Source organism: Takifugu flavidus, chromosome 2 (genome assembly GCF_003711565.1).
Source record: "Takifugu flavidus isolate HTHZ2018 chromosome 2, ASM371156v2, whole genome shotgun sequence".
In the NCBI taxonomy this organism is placed as follows: domain Eukaryota; kingdom Metazoa; phylum Chordata; class Actinopteri; order Tetraodontiformes; family Tetraodontidae; genus Takifugu; species Takifugu flavidus.
The window spans coordinates 5,941,331-5,964,789 of record NC_079521.1 but is presented as its reverse complement, the minus strand read 5'-3'; the positions used below and the strand labels follow the sequence as shown (position 1 = coordinate 5,964,789).

Sequence of the window (23,459 nt, the reverse complement as noted above, 5' to 3'; positions counted from 1 at the left end):
ATCCTTCTCCTCCGCTACCCCCCCCCCCCCCCCCCCCCCAACCTCCTTAAGGTTGTCTTCACCCATCGACTGAACTTGTACCTGTCAAGAAAGATGTTCTTGTCATCTTCCTCCCTTCCTTTCCTCTCACTGATCCTCTTTTCCTCCTCAGCCATCCATAAAGCTACCCTTAACGTGTCAAACAGGGGCAAAAATGCACCCATTCTGTACTTTACATCCTCCATTCACTTCTAATTCTCAGTTTTTATCCAAACTCTCGCAGTTATGCCTCTTTACCTCTCCTCATCACATTTTCCTTGCCTCCTTGCAACCTTCCTGCCATCATCCGACGCTTCTCTCTACCGATGCCCTGTCATCATCTTGCTCTCATCCACTGATTTCAGTGCAAGCACCCACCCACCTCAGTTAGAGTGCACATATAGGACATGAGCTGCTATTGAAACCTGCAGACAGGGAGAGAATGAAGAGGTGAGGCCGGACATCTGTGGGAAGAGATGGAAAAGGCTCCTCGGTCCAGCTGCAGTTCAGCCAGCTGTCGTGTTGTGTTTGTCGTCAGGTGTTAATCGCAGCTCCACCCTCGGCTCATCCCTCCGTGACAAATTGGACCATCTGCTGGTGTTTAACTTGGCTGACCCTATTTACTGCCGGTGTGCATTCCTTCAACAAGTGTAGCAGCAGCTTGGCTAATAACACACCTGTGGATTATTCCTGAAATATGTGAAGATCTTTATGATGCGAATTCAGAGATAAAGACTCACTTGAGAAGATCCTTTATCATTTAGTGAATGAGATCTTTGGGTTAGGGTCACAACACCAGGTTGGTGCTGGTGTGGGAGGGACTTAGCTGCAGGAAGTAGCACTTAGGCAGGGCTGCAGTGGAGGCAGAGAGAATGATGGGAAATTGTGCAGCCTAAACCAAATGAACGGAATGTGCGTTTAGATGATGCTGAGCAACAGATGTCAACTCGTCTCATCATGATCTTGTGAGACAGAGATGCTATTGAGATGCGAAGGTTCAGAAAGCTGTTTGAGGACAGAGTGAAACAAACGGAAGCCTTCCATTGAATTTCCAGATGCGTGAAATTTGATTCCGAGTCAATCAGTGTGATACCCGTGGCTCCGTCAGGCCCTGGTTACTGACACAGGAAATCAGTTCTCCAGACATTTTCCATCCGAGCTGGTTCTTTTAAGTTAATCTATCAGGTAAATTTTGCAGTCTCGGTGAAACCACAGATGGACTTCAGGGTTTATCAGCCAAACTGAAGACAGGAAGTTTTTCTGTGCAGCTGTGGTGTCCACCTTTGCAACATCTGGATTGGTAGCCCTCTTTTTCAGTGATGAACTAACAAAAAAAGACAAATAAATGTAGTGTCAGCTGGCGGCAGAGGGCAAAGCTAATATTATCCACAGTGTGGCACAGTGGCATTGAAAAGGGCAGGGCCAGATCCAGGGCAGCTGAAAGAAGAAAGGCTTCCCTGGAGATGGAGAGCTAAACCGACATGGAACTCAAATAAAGGGAGCAAAGCTGAGGGAACAAGTCTGCGTGAGGCAGCCAGAGAAGGTGGGAAGGCGAGAGCAACCCAAACTTTGCGAGCATCAGCCCAAATTATGTTTGAAAGGCCCGAGGCACTTGTTTTAAACATTTTGCTTTATTGTGTCACGGCTGTTCAAGAGAATTCTAGTCAAATCAAAACCCCAAAATGTTGTGTAGCTTAACATAGAAACAAAGTCTGAAGCTCATCCGCTCTGGTGTACAGGAGCAGCAACAGAGCTTCTACAAATGTGATGTTTTCATTTTTACTTGTCACTAGAGAAATTTGGGTGATTAAAAATGAAAATATTGGCGTGTGGAACACACATGGGGACATGGCTAGAAACCTGGAAGAGCTCACAGAGGTCAAGCTGTTCCTCACTTTCTTTGTCTCTCCTTACGCACAAATCAACATCCTTCTCTTTTCTCTTCATGATGTTACCTTTTTCAATTTCTCGAAGAAAAACGGGAAAAAGCAGGCTAGTTGCACTTTAACAGTTTAGCCTTTTTTGTTTTCCTACTTTGTGATTACCCACAGAGGGTTTTCTCCTCTGCTGCACTTTTTTCTTCGTCTTTGTATTTAAAGTCTTCATCCATTTTGACTTCATTCTTCATTCCTTCTTGTTTTTAATCTTTCTTCCGCGGCCTCTCTATTCTCGCCTGCAGCACCCTGCAATGCTAACACAACCTGTTCTGAGGGGGAGTGAATTATTGAAGCCACTGCCACCATACCCTCTGTGGAGAAGTGGGCCGTAGAGGGAGGAATGAGAGAGATGGAGGGATCAGAAGATGAGCGTGAAAGGAATGGAGGGAATGGATTTGTAAGTGCTAATGCAGAGACACATAATCAGAGGAATGTGTCTTTGTTGACAGTGATTCTACAGGCGAAAGGTGTGTTTGCAGAGACAAAAACGAGAATGGGCTCCCGTGGAGGGATTCTTCATTGATGATATCTGGGAGCAGATGACCAATTCTTACATAAACATGTAAGGATTACATGTTTCCTTGCTGTGGTCACATGGTCACACATGGCTGTGTCAGTTCTTTCCAGGCAATTCAGCTTCCTCCCACAGACATGCATTTGGGAACAGGCCACCATTAATTGGCCTTCAGGTTGCTTTGTTTTTAACGGCCGTGGAGTAAAACCTCTTCTCTATAATGAGCTAAAATCGAGCCAAGTGGATGTTGTTAATGTTTCACCCCTCGCCTGATGGGCCTCTTTCCTGAGATGACGTTGATGAGGTTTACTGTTCAAAAAGAATCCCATATTTGAAAGGTGACCACAGGACATTTAACTACATCAATATTTAATATTGCCTCTTCATATCTGACAAACTGACTCCTCCAAGGAAGAGTCAGAGTTAGATCAAACATTTATAGTCCCGCTGTACTCCTACAGTAAGTCTGAGGCACAGACAGCTTAAACAATCTGTCATTCCAGCCTCTGAGTCAGCGCCAGTCAGATACCCCCCCGCAGGAGCACATGCAGATTGAGAGCGGGTGATGATGGACAGTCATTTCAACTTTGCACCTCCTCTCCGAGCTTTTTGTTCCAACCGTCACCTGTTTTCAGCATCAGCCCTGTTGAATAAGTAGCCTGGCTGTGGCAGAAGAGAAGCGCCATCATTTTAGTCCTCGTGGAGGCTTTGATGCATTTGCATCGGTCGTCTCTTTTTTTGTGGTCTCATAAACAAAAATGCATTATTCATGCATCACAGAAATGGCACCAGAAGTTCTGAGACATGTGTGTTGCTGGAATACTGATGCTTTTCACTTCTACAGTCCTATTTCCAATAATATTAGAATGCACTAACATGCATCTTGTACGATATGGTACAGAACATCTCTTTAGGAAGCCTATCACTCATATTTGTGAACTCCAAAATGTGGCATTGAGCTAGAATTAAATGCTTCTTGCTCAATGCTGTTAAAGAGTGTTTTTATATTTTAAACCGATGTTAAATAGTTCGCAAATGAATATTGTGAATGACTAAGTTAAAGGAGCTTATGTCCGCTAATCTGACTCTTTCCATTTCAGCCTCAACGCATCTTGTTCTGCTAACACGAAGCAATAAGTTGTGTAAATGAACATAGTAAAGGCATTTATTTTAGCATAATTTGGAGGCACCTTCATCTCCAGTGATGCTGAGCAGTCCCTTACTGAGCATTAGCAGCAGGCGAGCAGTGGTAGCAGCTTGTGTTTTAAACTATGAAATTCCCCAACAGATCCAGATGCACGTGCAGCCATTGTGGTTTTGGGTCAGAGAAATCATGTAATTGACTGGAACATATGGTGCAATGTTGATAAAATAAATCTGCTGTGCCTTAAGAGAATAAAAATACTAATCCGAGTAAATTAGATGCAGGCTTATTGTATGTAATTTGAAATATAATATTAAAAGCTATTTTAAAAAATTCCATTTTACAACCACTTTATGTTTCAGTTATTAAAGTCCCCCCCCAAACCTACAGACGATGTAATTCGTGAATGGCGATTTCATGCACTTTCATCTTCCTTTAAAATGGTGGCTTCTTTAATTGCTGCGTTTGTTTGGCTTTGAATCTGTGCCCAGCAAAATAGGGTTTATATCAGTGCCAAATTGAATTGGAAATTGTTGATGCAATATAAATGCACCTCTGTAATATCGACTCTCTGCCAGAGTGTTGATGAATGTATATCGGCTCATCGGTGGAGACGAGGACTTCTCAGGTTCTTGAATTTGACAAGTGCTTTAAAATGAAGACTTTTAACTGACTCTTAGAATATGAGCGGGGTAATATGAAGGTGACAATATATAAATGAACTTGTGGTGCTTCAGGATCTTCAAACCTTACAGGAGTCTAGACAGTTGGTCCTTGAGCTGTGTCTCATGCTAATTGAACGCTGGTATCAGCAGATTACAGCATCAGTACAGACATTGCAGACATTGTGTCTCTAACAAACACTTTGAGAAGACTTGTTTGTTTTGCACCTTCACTGTCTCTCTTCTTCTCTTCTCCATCTTTCTTTCTATAATCACTGTCTTCCTCGTCCTTGACTGAATGAGCAGAAGCCTCGCTCATCTCTTAATATCTGATCTAGCTGCTGATCTGCCTACTGTGGCTTCTCACTGCATGTGTTCATGTGTTCACATGTTCAAGTGTTCATGTGTGAAGTGTTTGGGTTTACATCTGGACCTGCTCAGGCCCAGTTCAGGCTGACAAACCTTTGCAGTTGAATGAACCGCTCACTCGTCACCTGTTCGCTGACAGCTAAACTGGAGAGCTCAGGTTGATGCTAGTAAGAAGCAAAACACACTGGGAATGTAAAGAGTGAGCCAGAAGACCGAGAAGAACAAAGAACCACTTAATATTCTTCTTCTTTAGAGCCATTCATCACTTTGCAATTGTGGCCAAACTCTTTGGCTTTACCGTCAGCCTCAAATTAATGCAGGGTGATTTTCTATAAAAGGGGCTGAAGAGAGAGAGCAAAGGGAATTCTTTGCTTGTCTTTCCATGAGTGACCTGACAGGGTCAGAGGTCAAACTTAAAAGCAGTTCTGCATTTTTTTTCCTTTGACCTTGGCTAAAGGTCACAATATTAACTGTTTGGAAATCTGGTCAGATATCGTCTTGTATCCAGGACAACATTTAAGACCTTCTCACCGTGGGCGGTTTTGCTTAATCCAACCAGGGCTCAGACATCAGTTCCAGCCAGTCATCCTGCCGAGTTATAACATTTGTTTTTCTCAGTAAGTTTCACCTGTAGTGGAATATATGCAACACCTCCCATGATTTTACTTCCATTCATCTTATTTATATCATCCATCAAAGATTCCCAATGGTAAGTTAATTATTCTTATATTTAACACCAATATATTAGGTATATAGAAATAAATTTGAAAAAAAAGAGAAATGAACAGCCATTTAAACATTAAGGTGCTTTTGCAGTAAAGGAGATCTCTCACAGACTTTGTATTTCAGTTTTATGGACTAAACATTGACAAACAGAAGTTCTAAAGTCAACCCTGAGCTGCAGTTTCTCCAGTAGGAGGCTTCCATGGAAGGAAAAGCCTGAGTCTGGGTCCAGTGTTGAACGAGCAGGCGATGCTCTGTGGTCTGCCACGGTCGTAATAGCCTCATTATTCATCAATGTGCTCCGCTTATAGACTCAGCAAAGCCTAAAGGAGTAAAAGCAGAAGCTATTATGCAGAGGCACACATGCAGTAACAACAGGCATACACGTTCTGGTACATATCCGGAAGCAACTTTCATACATTCCAAACATGAAAAGCCATAAATCATCACTAAAGCATCAGTAATTGGTCCAGCGCGACCACAGAAACTAATATAATTTAACAATAATAGCAGCAACATGACTGCCTCCATTACATCCAAATAACACTTCAGTCCAGCATTTTTCATTGTTCAAAGTGTCTCTAATTTGGAAATGTCTGAGGAAATGTCTCAGATATTGGTACTAATTTTGTGTGGATCAAAGATGTGTACATGAAAGTTTGAATGCAGCAGGTCAGTCATTTAAATCAGTCAAAATGAAGCCCAAATGAAGTTTATGTTGCTACAGTAAAAGTAAAAGTAAAATCCTTCACTTTACGACTTCAGCCTATACATCTGACTGGTGTAGTCCCTGTAGCTGGAACAACTACAACAGAAATGACTTCAGCTTGATAGAGAATAAATAATATGAAATATGAATACCTGACTCCAAAAGCAGCCTATTCCAGATGAGAATATCATCAGCATCAGCAGGAGATTTCCTAACAGCTCATATTGGGTTCAGACCTCATCTTTAATGCAGACAGACATTTTCAAAAGAAGATGCTAATCAAGAAACGCATGAACTAAGTCGCTGTGGTGAAAGCAGCCCTATCGTTCTGCTCTCGAGCTGCTGCGTAATTTTCCTTCTTCAGCCGCTGCGAGTTTGTGAAGGACAGTGAAGCCATCATCCTGAAGAAATTGTTGTCATGCCCTCATTCAGCGTGCAGACAGCCGCAGCCGAGCAACTCGGCTAATTAAACCTCCACAAAGGTCTTAATCGGATGCCAAGTGCAACACTGAAAATGAATGTCACTGGGATAAAGGATGGGCCACCCTGGAGGACAGGCTGGGATATCGGAGGACTCGTGAACATGAGTTTTTCTTCTGTATTTATTTAAAAAAAGATTAAATCCAGCAGAGCAAAATAAAAAAAACGCACTCAAAAAGACAGTAGTAGTTGTGGAGAGCCCACGGATGATTGCTGTGCTCATCTGGCCAAACAAATACTGGATATGCTTCAATCTGATTATTCAAACGAGATTTTGAAACGCATTTGAAGATTTCATACAGTATGAGCTCTGTGTGAAGCGCGCTTTGCAAATATGTTCAGAAGTGTGACATGATTGTCTTTAAATGTGCTGTTTGCAGCAGATTACTCAGCGCTAATGGCCGGGCCTTTGAACTGTCGAGGCTTTCGAATTTCACCTTGGCTAAATGGTTCCGGAAAGGCAGATGGCTAATGGAAATCTGAAAGTTTTTGCAGCTCTTGGGGGTGCGGGTATGTGGGAGTGTGTGTGTGTGGGGGGTTATTCCAACAGTAATGACCAATCGTTCAGACAATCACCGTGGTGATGGCTGCGTTTTCCAGGTGAGCTGGGGAGTAACTGAGCCAGCCAACGAGCTGATTACAGATGCAACGGGAAGGCGAGATGCAAACTGAAATTGTGAGTCGGGCAGGGGGGAGGCGAAGGTGGAATGTTCGGGGCATAATCGTGCACGGCCCAGCACTTCCAAGGATTCATGGATATGTAGGGAATATAGTACACGCCCAAGTGAGCAGATTATGTGCGCTTAACTCTCCCTCCTCGTCTGTGACTGAACATTTTCATGATCATATCGGTGGCAAAGCTGAAGTTGCACAGGTAACTTCAGCTAAGATCTCAGACAAAGCTTCACAGGTTGGATTCACTGGTTGGATACCTGTTGGATTCACTGTCATGTGACCTGCTCATCCTGGTATCTTCCCTCATTAGGGAATAAATCTGCCAGTTTCACCGTCACCGTCAACACAAAGAGCCGTTATTGACTCTGTGATTTATTCATGAATGAAGTCTTAACTTTACACCCATTCGTGGGGGCTGATTAATTGTCGGTTGCCGTGCTCAGGCAAACACACTGCTTCTTCTTCACTGAATTTGTTTGGTTATGTGACCTCAGGGAGAAACACACACATGCAGATACACACGCAGACATGTACCTGCAGGTACATGCATACATGCACACACATGCGCAAACACACACTAATAAATGTCTCTAATGTCTAAATGACAGATTAAAGTAAGAAACTACATTAGAAAATAGTAAGAGTGTATATCAGATAGTAAATTATATCAAACAAAAACTAGCAAAATCTTTATGTGACAAACATGAAGGTGTTGTTTTCTGTGTCACCTTAATGCTTGTAAATGGGAGTGGGGGGGGGTCCTTTAGTTTAGAAAGAGCCGTAATGGTGAGCAGCTGTATGAATCAGAGCAGACGTTTCTAATGAGAGCGCTGCTGGTGCTGTTGTGGTCAGACGGTGCTTCAGAGCCAGACAACCACAGCATCACGGTCTGGAACCACGGCTGTTCGCCTTAAACATGACCTCACCATTTTTAAGGCTGATTTTAGCCAAAATTTATAACATTGACTGGGCCAAGGAAAGTGTTTAAACACACGCACATGGACACACTTACAAAAGCTCAGGTCTCTTCCTTCAGGTTATTTTTTGGAAGTTTATTACCTGCGTTTGGCGTTTATTGATCCTCACACACACAAGGCCGAGAAGCTACTAAATAATTCAGTCTAGTTAAATAGGACTCTTCCATTATTCATGTGTGTGACACAGTGTAATTAATATTGTAGAGACATGTGAGCGGCTGCGTGACATGTTAATCACTGACGTCACAGCCTTTCTCTACTCATCCTGTTTATCTTTTCTCTCACTTTACTTTAAAGTACTGCTCCCTTTTATCTGTTGTTTTGCACCCCTTTATTTCCTCCCTTCCTCCACAGCTGGCCTCCGCTCTCCTGTGTGTCTGACAGTTGTGTTGGGAAATGTGTTGGAGAGACACATTTGAAGGAACTTTTCTTTGTGTGTGTGCATGTGTGTCTGATACTTTGCTGCCGATGTAATAGAATATTCAGGTTGTACAGAAGGTCTGGAATATTTAATTGCTTCTATTAAACTCAAAAAGCTTCTGCTGCTTCAGTAGCTCCGGACTCATGACAGCCCCACAGAAGCTGGAACATCTTTGCACTACTGTTGCACCAGGATGACCAAGATAGAAACTCCCCAGCTGACTATCTGCTCTTTGCCTTCATTATTACTGCAGAGGGACTGTTGCATTATGAGTGACTGAATGCTGCTGGTCCACAGTCACCTCACTCTGCAAGTGCCCTGAAAGGATCAAAGGGCACAGATGTTTTTGTGAAATATTGAACCATCTTCACAGCTGTGAGTGTCACAAGTGACCTCTGTCATCTGAGAAATGGTGGACGTGTCGGCAGCTCGGCACCTTCGCCGACACCCTTGCAGCTACAGCGGGATCATCAACAGACAGTAGTTTGGTTCATGAGCTGCTTGTCTTCTGCAGCGTGGACATCAGTGCAAATCACTGCTGCTGAACGTAACTCCAGCATATTTGATTATTAGATTGTGACCGCCCCCAGAATGCAGAGCTCAGAGCTTAGCCTTGGCTGAGTTGGTGCTTTTAAATTTGCTCTTTTTTCAATTGGCAGATTTATTCCCTAAAGTCCCAAAAGTGGTAGTGTCCTCCTCTTTCTCCTCATCCATCTCTCCCTCCTCCTCCTGCTCATTCTCCTTCTGCTGCACCTCTATCCCCTCCTCTTTTCCCTCCTCCTCCTCCTCATCCAAGCAGCCAATTAGGAGCTATCACCTCCAGCTTGCATCACTGCTCCTCCTCCATCCTGGTTAACGCTCTCTGACAAAATAGAGGAGAGGAAACTTCAAAAGCCTGTCTTGTCGCCCCCCCACCCCCTTCATTCTGAGGCCCTGAATGAAACTACAGAGGTGTCAGGATGACAACAGAGGCATCTCAAAGGCCGTGATGTTTTCTGGGTGTGTAGCAATGAGTGCTGGAATGACAACACCAAGTGTAGCTGGAAGAATAAGGGAGGGTAATTAACGTTGTGGTGAAAGGTACAATATGCATTGTTAATGTAGGTGTGACATGGACTACTTTTAACTCCGGCTGTGAGTTGTGTGACTCTTCTCTGCTCTGTGCCTTCGTGGAGGTGCTACTGCCAATAGGAAAGTCCAGTGAGGTCAGAGAAGTGTGTGCGCGCGCACATACACACACACTTCACGCGTGCGCATGTGTGTGTGTGTGTGTGTGAAATGTGATAGTCAGTGTAGCCTGTATATTTTGAAAGCTTTTATAGATGTGAATTCTGCTAATGATCCCTATTAACATCCAACTCCTTCTCACACTTTTCCTCTTCTTCTTCCTCAATCTGTTATTGTCTTACTACCCACCATCCGCAGGGGGTTTGGAGTCCGACTGTTCTTAGCTCCTGGTTAATATTTAATTTCCTGTTAAATAACACATTGAAGACGAGTCACAGTAGGCCTCATTCAAAGGTATCTGGCCACAGAAGCTTTCTTTTTATTTTCTTTCTTTTGTAACGTTTACAGCAACTCTGGGAGCCATTATCTCTCATCTGGTACAAAACCAGACATAAACATGTCAGTAGTACTTTTAAGTCATCAGACCTGCAGGCACGTTTTCTCTACTGTAGCTGCATGCAGCAACAGCGCGTTTGTAAAATCACTTCATCTCAAGTGCTGCAATATTGAGCAGCAGTTTCCTGCCTGATGTTTATAACAGACACTGATAGAAAAAACCCAGGCAAGACGCTCAGATGTGTGATATTACTTCCTAATAGATCCTCGCGACAGAAACAAAGAAACAAGTGATCGTCTGGAGTTGAGAAGCACAGATGTTGTTTTATGTCTCCACTGGCTGTGCAACTGAACAGCCAGGCTGACTGAAGGGGAAGTCTGAGGATCCATCTCCATTCCTACAGGACCAGCGAGCTTCTGATGCGTCTGCTCTTGAAAAATAATCCACTGGGTTCCTCTGCTGCTGCTGTCTGTGTGAGATTGCAGTGTGGCAGATACATATTACATCAAATATGTCACAGGGGGACGTAGCAGCAGCAGATGCACCGTGAATCAGCGGTTCGCTACTCCTTTTTGGATGTCTTGTCTAGCAGGAAGGTAATTTCAAGGTACAGTATCTTAAATTTAACACCTCAAGTATTTCCACATTTCTGTTTTTAACAGAGGAAATTTTGAGTCCGTGATTCTGAACTCTTGAAACGGAGCAGAGAGAAACTCTTCTTGACTCTTGTTCCACGGTTTACAGCCTTTTTTGTGGCAGAAAGAGGAGCAAAAGATCAGATGTCCACTAAAGGCTGGAAATTGCCCAACCTGTGGGTCTCTTAGAGATAAGATGCCTTTTATGTTTCTAAGATATGTATGCTGGCGTGGGCTGCTTTTAATCATGGCAAACATGTTGTGCTACATTTTATGTACAAAAAGATTGATTGATTGATTTCACATCTTTTTCAATGTTACATTTTGTTCTCTTAATGACTGAATGATTGTAACAACTTCTGATCATCGAACTTTGCACCACAAATGTCGGTAGTAGAGATTTATAGTGGATGTTTCAATCATCGGTGAATGAGTGGGTCTCTCTTGTTCTGGGTGTCTTTTATAAAGCTGTTACTTGATCTGTCTGCCAGCTGACGTGATTGACAGCTGGGATTGTTTGCCGGCTGAGCGGCAGAGCCTTGTGCACGTTCAATCCCATCTGCGGCCGATGGAAGACAGGTTCACATGTTCAAGAAGCTAACATGCCATCATGTTGTACACTTTAGTCACCTTGCTAATTGTAGGTTGCTAGGCTACAGAACAGGCTGACAAAAGAGCAACGAAGTAGTAATTGAGGGAGGGATACCGGGGCTCATTAGGACGCCTGTGTGTCGAATCAAAGAATCTGGGAGTGGACAGGCTTTACCAGATCACAGAAATTAGCATCGTGTTCGAGGAACCTTCTGTGCCTTTACAAACAATCAGCAACTAACTAAAATTTATTGAATAACCAACAAAGTGCCAGTTTGGGAGGTTTATGTTGCTCTAAAGAAGGTGACAAGGTCAGATGTCCTGCAGGAGCTCAGATGTCTTAGAGGTAGTCAGAGAGGAATTTGGTCTGGATGCCTCCCTGAAGTCTTCCTCAGGAGGTATCCCAGGCAGGTCCAGCCCGGAGGAGACCCAGACCCACTGGAGACTTGACTCATGGCATCACCAGCTCCTCCGTGTTCTCCTGGGGGGAGCTGGGAAATGAGAGGGTTCCCTACTGAAATCAAGGCTGAAGTGTAGAACAGAAGGAACCGCAGAGAGAACTGCAGCAGGAACCTTTTCTGTCAGCTCCTCCGACATGTTTAGTTTTCTGAGCAGTTCGATACTATCTGATGTTGGATGAATGTTTCAAATGACTTTTACTTAAACAAGTTACAGAGTTGTTTTCAGCACAGTGAATTTTACATACATTTCTTAAAACTGAGTAATTTACCAAAAACTACAAACTGGGATATGTGATCAGGCCTCAGATGCAGCTCTGGGCAGGGTTAGTCGGTCTGAAAATGATCCTGATGAAAATGAATGAATGAAAATCCTTTTTATACTCTCTCTCTCTGGCTGGCAGGCAGGCAGGCACAATAATAACAATGCAATGATGCTTTTATTTTGGCCTTTATGTCTGGTTTATCTCCATCCAGCCATCCATCCACCATCTATCCACCCATCCACCCCTCTATCCAGTCCTTCTCTCCAACCAATCATCCCTCCCTCCATCCATTCCTCCATCCACCCATCTCTCCCTCTCTCCATCGATCCCTCCATCCACCCATCTCTCCATCCATCCCTCTATCCAATCATCTATCCCTCTATCCATCCCTCCATCTCTTCCTCCATCCACCCATCTCTCCTTCCCTCCCTCTATCAGGAGTAATGAACATCTTTTACCAACAGTCTTATCTCTCCATCTGTCTGGGTGTTTGGACGGACTCGTGCTGTTTTCTATCTAAAGTCTGAACTTGTTTTTTATTCCTCACTCCTTTTCTGTCTGTCTCTGACAGGTTTACCTTCCCTCAGTGAATCCTTTTCTCATTCTCCTTCTGTCCATGATTCACACCTTTCACTTGTTAGGAGAGAATATTTTAATTATGACTCTTCTGTCTGTATCTTTTTCATTGTGCTAACAGTTTTTTCTGTGTGTGTCTTGGTGTGTGTGTATGTGTGTGTATGGGTCTGTGTTTGTGGGACTGTGAGTGTGAGTGTGGGTGCCTGCGTGTGTGGGGGGGTGCATCATTATGGCTCAATAGAATAAGGTCAGGTTGACAGTCGAGCACGTGACCTCGCTGCTGTCACATCGACAGTATTTTTCAGGTAAATTCGGTGATTTTCTTCTCTGTCCTCTGTTCAGTGTCCTTTTCTGTGCCCTCGACACAGTTTTTCCACTTTACTTGAATCATACCATTGCCGTGAGTGTGTCAGTCTGTTCAACGTTGATCTGACTGCACAAAAAGCTCGGTACGCAGTAAAGAAGGAGGTGATGCTGAGGTAAACCATTATAGTCTGGGTTCAATCATAAATGCTCGCTGCACGAGGACAAGAATGAAAAACAATTTTGCTACACCTGTGAAGACTTTGTGTTTTTTTTATAACAAATCTAACTCATGTGGGACCTCTGGGTCAGCCTGCCTCTACCTGACCCACTGCGTCCTCCTCCACCTACCGTTGTTAGTCCCTCCTCTGTTGTCATTTGTTCAGATCGTCTGTTGTGGACGAGGTGGACAGTCAGACATGTGTCCTTCATGTCTCTGAGGGGGTTTTTTAGTTTCTCAGTCTTGCTCATACCACATTGATTTTAACAGGCTCTGCTGCTTTTGGTTTCTATTTGATGGCTGACTATTTAATGTTCTCTGAAAATGCTTTTCATTTTTTATTTAGTCACACCGTTGTGTGATAATTTGGCTCAATTAAGATGATTCAGCTTCACAAACCTTCCAGTGGACCCATGAGAGTTGTAATAAGCTCAAAGGTTAATGATTTTCAGGGTGAAAATGATTAATCTTCTAACAGCTCAACCTAAAATAACTACAAAAAGATTTTCACCAATGCAAGCATATGCACACCTTGTTTTACTACACGCACACACACACACACACACACACACACACACACACACACACACACACACACACACACACACACACACACACACACACACACACACACAGAAGTAAATCCTCTGGTGAAATTCGTAAGCCCTGCCAGCTGTTATTGTTCTCTGTTTCTCTCTCCTTACGTTACTCCTTTTGTCTCCTCGTGTCCTAACAGATGGTTTTGTTGCTTTGAGCAGCAGAGGTTTGTGGGAATGATGATGTGTGAAGTGTGTGAAGTACAAATCTCGACAGTCATTTTCACTTCTAAATTTCTGACAAGGAGGTGTGACTTGCCAGTCAGCAGCACCTCTGTGATTTTTATTTTATTGCTTCCATCCAACATTTAGCTAGTTCTCTCTTGAAGAAGAGGCTGTAGATGCAGTAACCAGTCAAGTAGTTGACTGCCGACAACAGTACAGCTAACGTGTTTAGGGGTTAAAAGGTCACCTGTTAGGTCACCCATGACATGTTTGAAGATTGAAATGAGGATGACTTTGGAAAACCTCAGCCGGATTCATTATTGGAAATGTAGAAAAAAATGAAAGAAAATGACTTTTTCTGTATGTTTAAGGGGATCATATGAAATGTTCATAGAATTTTTTTTATCAGTGGCAACCATGATATTTATTTCTAGGAGCAGGTGTGTCTGTGTGTGTGTGTTTGTATGTGTGTGTGTGTGTGTGTGTATGTGTGTGTGTGTCTGTGTGTATCTGTGTGTGTGTATGTGTGTGTCCAGTCATCATTTAACACAAACACAGAGCTCTGACCAGAAACTCTTTCTTCATTTTCAAGCCTATATCACTTTTTATTACATACTTCTTAATGATTGGTTCTTCATGTCACATAAAAGTGACTTATCTCCATTAAATACAGTCTGTGGCTGAAATGATCCAACCTGCTTCAAAATGACAAAAAGTACCGATGAGGCTGTGTTAGCGATATCGCGCAAATTGAAAGTTAGCCTATTACATTTCCTCTTGTGGGCAACATAAATCCAGACAACCTTGTGAAGGTGCCAAAAGAGAAGGTAGACGACCATAAAAGTCATCACGCTACATCATTGGGGAGATTGTGCGAGACAGAAGCGGTTTTGACCTACTGGTGGCACAGGAAGGATTGTCAGATGATCACTGAGGTCAGTCTTCTCCATCCACATGGCCGTCATACTGCCGTAACAGCTGAAACATGCCAGAGAACCCTTGGGAATCTTTCTCCAGTCTCCAAAACCAGTCAGCAAAATAAACCATCTGTTAGAAATCAGTAATTAGAGACAGGGAACCACTGGAGCAACAATTTGGTTTTTATTTCTCTTTTAAGGGTTGATTTCTAATCCAGATGAAAAAAGTGAATTTCTCTCGCTCTCATTCTTGACACAAATGGGGTGGATCAATAATTACTTCCTAGGTCAAAATGTCAACCCTAAACCCCCCCGTCTGTTCTGAGGGCCACTGAAGTCAGACAGCTAGACCCTTCAGATTTTCCTGTAGAGAATGCTGAGAGGGTGAGTGATGAGGATAAGAGAATGAAGGATGGATAAAGGAGTTAAAGAAGAAATATTTGCACTTGCACACCTTTTTTTTCTCCCTCCGCCCATCTGTGCCAAAGGGCTTTTCATATCTCCGTCAGAGCTCTCCGTCTCCCTCCTCTCGTTATCTTTTCATCCTGCGAGAGCTCACATGTGAAAAGGCCAGTCTTAGGGAGGAACACGAGTCACGTTTGAGCGAACCTGACAAAGTGAAGATCACTTCGTATGTGAGGCTGCGATTCATCACCTTAGACCCGTCTCTCCTCTCGCTGCTGCTGCTAGATTTCCCAAAGCTTTACTCTCCACATAAAAAATAAACCTTTCTGTGCAACTGCAGCCGCACACTGCTATAACAAGTCAGGAATATGCTCAATTAATTGGATTTTCTACCTTTCCTCTCTCCACGTCATTCAGATTTAATCAAGGTGCTGGTTTTGTCTTCTGACCTTTTGCTATCTCTCGAGCAAAGCAAGAGGGAAGATCTAGCTGAGGTTCCTCTCAGTTAACATACCTACGTGCTGAAAATGCTTATAAAATCATTCAGTTTGGCACACAAACCAGGTTAGAAAAGAACAAAGAAAATCCTGTGAAGTTCCTTCCTTTCCCTCCAGTGTTGTTCTGCCAACACATAACATGCAACATTTCAAAAGAGGTCCTTCGCTTTTCACTTTCCTTTTCCCCCTCCTGCATTCTGTCCTTCCAACGTCCTCCCTCAGTCCCCTCACATTGACTTCTTTGGCCACTAGACACTTTTGTTAATCCCACTCTTTTCCTCCTTTTTTGGGGCGACTGCGCCCCATCGCTCACTAGCAAACACAGGAGATTGTCTCATCAGCTATCAAATCTCAATGACCCTCTCGATTGTTGGGGAGATTCCAGAGGAAGGCGCACCACCCAGGGCCTGGCTCATTGATACCTACTCTATACTATTTTACTATTTTTTAGTTCCGTGCTGCTCCAAGGAGCCCTCGTCATAATAAACATGTTAATCTGCTCCGCCTGTCAGAAAATTGATGGTGAAAGACTGAGGGTTAATTTGAGATTATTATTGCTGGATGAGTTATGTCAGAGACGCTCTTTGTATAAAATTTGTCGTTGAGTAATAACATTCAACACCTGCACTAGTAAAAAGTCTGAAGTAAGACTAAGAAGATTTTAAAAATGCTTGGAGTCTCTGATATCTGTGTATTCTGTTGAGAATGAAAGTTAGAAGTGATTGGAATTGCTGGGAGATTTCTGAAGGTTAGTCCTTTCATTTATCACAGCCATTTAACAGATAGGTCAGAAGTTAAAACCACATCCCGGACACGTAGTTATATCTGGAGCTCCAATCACACCAAAATGAAAGGAAATGGGTCATGACATCAGCCTTTTGATCTTTGTCCAACCTGTCTGCACGGCAGAATCCTGATAAAATGCTGCTGTCATAAGGCTTATGTGCACTTTTGTGCGTGCGCCAGTGTCTTCGTCAAGATTGGTGTTTCTTTGGGTCAGGTGGCTACTGCCTCCGTTTGCAGTAAATCAATAAAATCTGTGACTTTTCTCTCAGGTGCCCAATTTCTCTTACTCTGTTCCATCCCCTTCACCAACAGAGGAGGGGCCAAAGCCTCTAAATGGTCTCTTGTGAGTGAAGTGAATTGAGACGGAGCTCATTGGCATGCACGAAGAGTCCCCATAAAGTAACTAAGCCCATCAATCATGCTTGGCGTGACTTCACATTCGGCGGCTTCCGTGACCTTCTGTAGGATTCTTCCGTGAGATCCAGTAGAGCACGCTGGGAAAGACACACGACATACACATGGATGTACTTGTTCATGCACATTTTAATAGTGCTTTCTCCCTCACACACACACACACACACAGATACACACACACACACAGATACACACAGACACACACACACATACACACACACACACACACACACACACACTGATCAGCACTCAGTCAAGTTGTGGCTGCAGTTTGACACGTGCTCTCCTGTCTCATCGTTAGTTTTAGTGAGAGATGTTCCGTTGCCCCCAACAAAAACAAACACGATATACACTGATGAATCAATTAATCAGAGCAGGCGTCTGCCAATAGTTATGTTTCATTCACCACTAATGCACATTGAATCTCTGTGAACGTTTCCAATAATGCAGGAGAAACGCTCCGACTCGACGCCTCTCCGAACACTTTTGATAGATGAGTCGACAGAGAGGGATAGATCGCTGTCAAAACAGGAGCTTCCTCTGACTGATGACGCTCTTCCACCCTCAATGGATGGATGAGCCTCTCAGCAGAACACAACACTGTACAAATGTTTTTGTTAACAACTTCCTGTGTTCTCACTCCTCCTGTTGCAGCCTTTGGCCTGGTTCAGACAGCTGATTCCTTCACTCTTGTCTGTTTCTGAAAACTAAATTACAATTTTCAGAGATTTCTTTAGTCAGGGAAATCTTTTCAATATTAGTTAAAACCTGCCATATTGATAATAAACCATTTTTTTTAATTAATGAAGAGTTTGATGCTGGCAAACATTTTTTTTTTTTAACAATAGTAAATTATTCAGGAGGAACGATCAGGAATCGGATATTGAACTCCACCACCTCACCCATTCGCTAACTAAATTAGCTGACAATTAACATTTTGTAAAAATTTGTATTTATTTAGTTATAAAATGCTCAGAAAGGCTCCGGTTTAATTATTTCAGTGAGCAGTGTCACCATTATTTCATCACTCTAACATAAACCAAATAGGATCATCCACCTTCCAAATGCTGGTTTCTGATTATGGCATTCTGCATAAGGTCATTACAGGAGTTAGGCCTAATCACATTCATCACATTAGTGCGCTGTGACATTTCCTCAGTGTTTTATGACATGTCCCAGCTACCATCAGCTCAGCCTCGCTGGGATCTTCTCTTCTTCTCCCCACACTCATTGGCCGCTACTGAGCAGGTGAGGAAGTCGCGCATGTGGACGTGGCCGATGTGGCATCACAAAGTCTGCAGCCACTTTAGTTAAAGGCCTGTTTTCATCTGGAGCTGGTTCTACTGTAAAAGGAGAGCCTCCATGTTTGAGCATTTGGGATGTGTAGAACTCATTAGCTGGTTGATGATAGAGCGCTCGGTGAGGAAACGCTAACAGATCCAGCAGAATTTTACACCAGACCCATTGACACACAGCCTGTGTGTTTTCGTGGATGTTTGACCGTTAAGAGATTTTTAGGTCTCCATTTAGAACCCACAACATAAAAACTCTCTACATAAACTTTATTCCTTTGATTAACCCTGGAATTCTGTTTGTCTGTTGTGTGGGTGTGTGTTCTGGCTGCGCCGTAACAGACATAGAGTGAGGAGAGAGGAGTTTTAGGTGAAACCCTCTTTATACATTCGCATCATTGCCTGGTTTGATATGTGTTCTTTCACTTACAGGGAACCTTCTTTGTGCCTCTGGTCTTGCTGTCAGTCTCTCTCATCTTTTGTCTTTATGTGTCCTTCTCCACATGTCCACAGGCTCATTAATAGGACCTCATAAAAATCTCGGTTGGACGGATCTTCTCTGTAGTGTCTCTCTTCTCACTGTACTGTCTTTTCAACCTTCCGCTCGCCTCTGCAAGTTTTCCCTCATTTCTTTAAGTTTATTTTTGTTTTTCTGACGTTTTCCTCTCCCTATCCAACGCATCTTCCCCCTGCCTCCCTCTCTTGCCTTTATGTCCCCCTCCTTCCTCTCAGCCTCTCTTTCTGGAGCTGAACAGACAGCCGAAGCAGCCAAGCTGCCGGAGGCGAGAGCAGACAGAGGAGCCGCTCTGTCCGACCTCCCTCCCTCTCTGGAGAGGCAAACTATTGCCGACACACCAATAAGAGACAATTATTCACCGTCTCTATCAGTTTCACATATTCCTGATGTGTCCCACCACACCTCCAGACCCCAGGAGGGTACATCCACAGTGCTCTTAATGTTGTGAGGTCAGATATTTTGCAAAGTACGAAGTTGGCAAGATTTACATGTTAAAACAATCACCATAGTCAGCAAACATGTTACGTAGAGAGAAAAAGCAGGTCCTCATTGAAAATGGAATTGGTTCTCAATCAAATCTCCTAGACAGACAGATGGAGAGACAGACAGAATAGTGAGAATGAGGAGTGCAAGAAAAATCAGGAACTGGTTAGTGGACAGTGTAAAAGGGAGGAATTGCTCAGTTGCTCAGTTGTTCTAAGATGTAAACTAGCTCCTCTTTATTTCCTTCTCTTTTTCCATCCTTGCTAGCATAATTTAAGTTTCACAACATTCGATTTCTTTATTGTTTTTCTTGTGTAAATATTTTAATGATGTATTTGGTTTGCACAGTTGACTTTTGAGTCAATAGAATGAATCAAGAGCTGAACCCTGCAGTTACTCAGCCGTGAGCTGGTGTAAAGACATACTGGAAACCGCACACCTCCTAGAAGACACCGATGGAGCTGCTCTCTTCTTGTTTTTCTCCACCTGCAGCTCTGCCGCGAACTCTTCCAGTGGTTTGTCGACAACTCGGACTTTTAATTTGTTGCTTCGGATGTGGTTAAAGTTTAGCGTGGGTCACTTCCTTCCTGTCTGCCCAGCGACAGCATCTGCAGAGCTCAATGAAAATATGTTCCCCCTGTGAACTGATGCTAATTACACAGCTGTCCCTGTCATCCCTGCACCTCTCTCTCTCACTCTCTCTGGGGTTCCACGCTGCTCCCAGGCCTTTTTCCTCCTCACCTGTTGTTTCTCTGTCTGTCTGTATATGGGAGGATGGGAGGCAACATTATTAGAGGCTGCTTGCACGCAACACATCCTCCCTGTGGGTCAGCGCAGAGTCAAATACTGTAGTTGTCCTCATGCTGTGGATCTCCCATGGTGCATCTGTCACTTGCTATTTCCCCATCCTGTCCTTTTTGCAAAAATAAAACCCAGATCTGAATACTCAGTTATATGTAGGTGATTTAGTGATTTACTCTCTGCTCTTTTGCTTGTGGAAAAACGGAGCTTCAGCTTTCAGATTTTCAGTCAAAATGAAGTAGAAAAAGAAAGTTGCTGATTAGTTCTCTGGTGTTTGTTTGTCAGAGAGTATTATCTTAAATTACTGTGAAATAAGAAAATTGTGGAAGTATTTTATTGTCAGCATGAAAATTCTTTGGGAACACACATTTATCACATTCATTTGACTGAGCCATCAAACTGGAACTTAATGTCAACAAAGCTATTTGGTTCTGAGAGCTCTTGATTTGTTGGACTGTTGCTGTCACATATTGTGTTTACAACAAATGGACTGTTCAACACCAGTAAACTGCTTAACATAATTTTCCTCAAAGATTTGCCACCATCGACATGTCAGACATGTTACCTTCTATCAAAGTCATCGGTCCTGATATCACCATCACTTGAGCACTAACAAGAGAATTGTCTTTGTCCTGCTCCAGAGGTGTTGCTAAACCTGCGCTGTGTTTCTTCTCACCCACAGCTCCTGCCAACGCCCAGATTGTGCACTCAGGCGCAGCATGTAACGTCAATGATGATAACATCAGTGAGAGGATCTACACCATCAAAGAAGGATACACGCTCGTGCTTCAGTGTATTGTTAAGGGGCACCCGCGACCACAGGTAAGCTCCCAGCCTGACCCTTTCCCTCTTATTGGTGTTGAATCCTCTCTCACTCAGCCAGCAGGTAGGTTAGCTGTAGTTGTTCTGACCAACACTCTGAAATGTACGTTTTGTTCAACCTGGACTCCTACGTGATAGTTGAGGTTATAAATCTGGCTGATTCATGCATTTGAAGTATCCATTGCTGTTGTTGCCCAACAGAATCCATGTTCCTGTTGAAAATGGCATCTTCAGAAACGTCTGATGAGCTCTTGTGTTCACCTTCCTCCAAAAAGAAAAGACATTTCATCCCTTTAGCTTTGCTGAATTGTAAGAGATCTGGGATGCATCTGTCTTCATTTTCCTGACACAAATATAGCAAAGCCCTGGGTTATATCAAGATGTTATAATGCACCAACGCTTCTGTGAATCTTATGGGCTGTCCTTGCTCTTGCACAACCGCGTCAGTGTGAGATCACGGAAGCAAGTAAGAGGGCCAGGGATGGATATATGGGAGGATGGACCCAGAAGCCGTGACTCATGGATCTACATGTGTGTTGCAAGAATAAGGCTGAGTTTTAAGATCAAACTGAGAATAGGGTTGAGGTTGTTATTAGGGTTAGAGTTAGCGTTAGACTTGATGATGATGATGATGATGATGATGGTGGTGGAAGATAACACATGTCAGACAGAACACATGTCAGACAGAAGTGCTAATGTGTGTTTGTCATAGCATTAAATACATTATTTTGCAACCTCCTTGGTTCATATACGCACACTCAAAACAATACCACATTCACATGTAATTGATTTGTTATAAAAGATAACGATTAAGTGTGTAACATGATTATCGTATTTGTGTTAACTGCTGATTCCACCCACAACCAGCAGTCATGATAAAATCAGAATGAAGTTCTTAGAAAAAACACACAATAAAAGTCATATTATTCCCAGAGCAAAAACCTCGAGTTGACCTAAACTGTCAAAAGTACCAACCCCAACTGGTCCTTGACCAGCAAGTGGAGCAGCACACATGTATAGAAGCTGCTAAAACGGTGGTGGTGGTGGTGGAGGTGGTGAGAGCTGGAGTCAGATGATTCACATTCCTGCTGAGACGTCACCAATTAAAATATATGATAAAGCCTTGCTAGCTGTTATCTATCTGCATCTGCAATTGAATCAATGCATGGTCTCAACTGGGATTAGCTCCAGTGCCCCTGACTGGGAATAAGAAGCAGTTTCCTTCCACCAGATTAATGGGGGGGAAAGTTGCTCTTGGAGGGTGATATAGCCTTCACAGATAAAATCAGTGGGATGTTTTCCCAAGCAGACACCTCCAGAACAAAACACCACCCTGGAAGATCTTGTTCTCTGCCTGCTAACTATAGAACAACTATTTGTCCCAGCATTTGGGCTCATATTGGCTGGACATGGTCATGTTGTCTCATTAGTTTGGTCAAAGATGTAATGTGTCAACATGCAGAAGATGAAATACAACCTGAAATCTGAAGGAGTGATGTATCCCATCCAGAAGGCTGAGTTCTCCTCATGTTTTATCCTAAAGAGTCAGTTCAATGACCTGGTCTTAGGTTCAGGTAAATAAACCGTGAGCAGACCTCTCAAAACGTGATGCTGATTTTATAGATTTTATTTAAACAACGCACATTTGTGAAAATACACTGTGTCTTTGTAAATTATAGACACACACACACGTACACACCAAACATTCAGTCACACACATGCTCCACACATCTGGTTTCCTTGGTTGACCTCCAGTGAAGCAGCTTGGACCAGGGTCTCAGCATGTGATCTCACAGATTGAGATGTAAAATGAACTGAGGTGACTTCGGAGGGTTTGTGTGTTTTGTGTGTACTCGTGTGGGCGTGTGAGGTGAGAAAAGCAGTGTTCCTTGCGGGGTGCATGTCCACTAGCATCACATCAACATAAATAAAACTGTGTCTGGATCTTGTTTTCTTCTGTTTATGCTCACCAGTGTATCAATGTGTGTGTGTGTGTGTGTGTGTGTGTGTGTGTGTGTGTGTTTACTAGTAATTTTGCACATTAATGGTTTGTGCATAGCTGAAATATTTAATTACACTGAATCATGTAAATGTAACTGCATCTGTCATTTCTCCCTCATTTATCTATCCAGCTGTCTGTCTGGCTAAGTAGGTGCAGCCTAAAAGAAGTAGATATACATGTTAAATGTATATCACGTGTGTAGAAGCAAAGCTTGTGCTGCCTTTGGCGATGAAACTGTGTGTGTGGGTGTTCGTGTGTGTGTGCGTGAGTGCACATGTGTGTGTGCGCGCGTATGTCAGACACAAATAGGCAGCAGACAGTAAGTAGTTCCAGTAATTTTCACATTTTTGGTCAAAGGTCACACATGTTTGATGATCGACATTCTGCCAGTGGAGTCATGAAACTCTGACAATTCTAATGATTAATAACACATTTTTGATGTGATGTCCATAAGGTCACATCCGGGTCACTGGTCACTTTTCAGTGTGGGGGCACAACATATGCTTGAGCAATATTCAGG

The 23,459-nt window shown here is 43.2% G+C and overlaps 1 protein-coding gene across 5 annotated transcripts in view; it reads left to right on the top strand.

The window, feature by feature from the left end:
* Positions 1-23,459, top strand: part of LOC130521542 (MAM domain-containing glycosylphosphatidylinositol anchor protein 1) — a 109,104-nt gene that overhangs the window by 7,816 nt on the left and 77,829 nt on the right. For all 5 annotated transcript variants that reach the window (XM_057025161.1, XM_057025163.1, XM_057025162.1 and 2 more), the window contains exon 3: positions 20,798-20,937. In XM_057025161.1, coding sequence (XP_056881141.1) covers positions 20,798-20,937 — 140 coding nt within the window. The remainder of the gene's footprint in view (positions 1-20,797; positions 20,938-23,459) is intronic.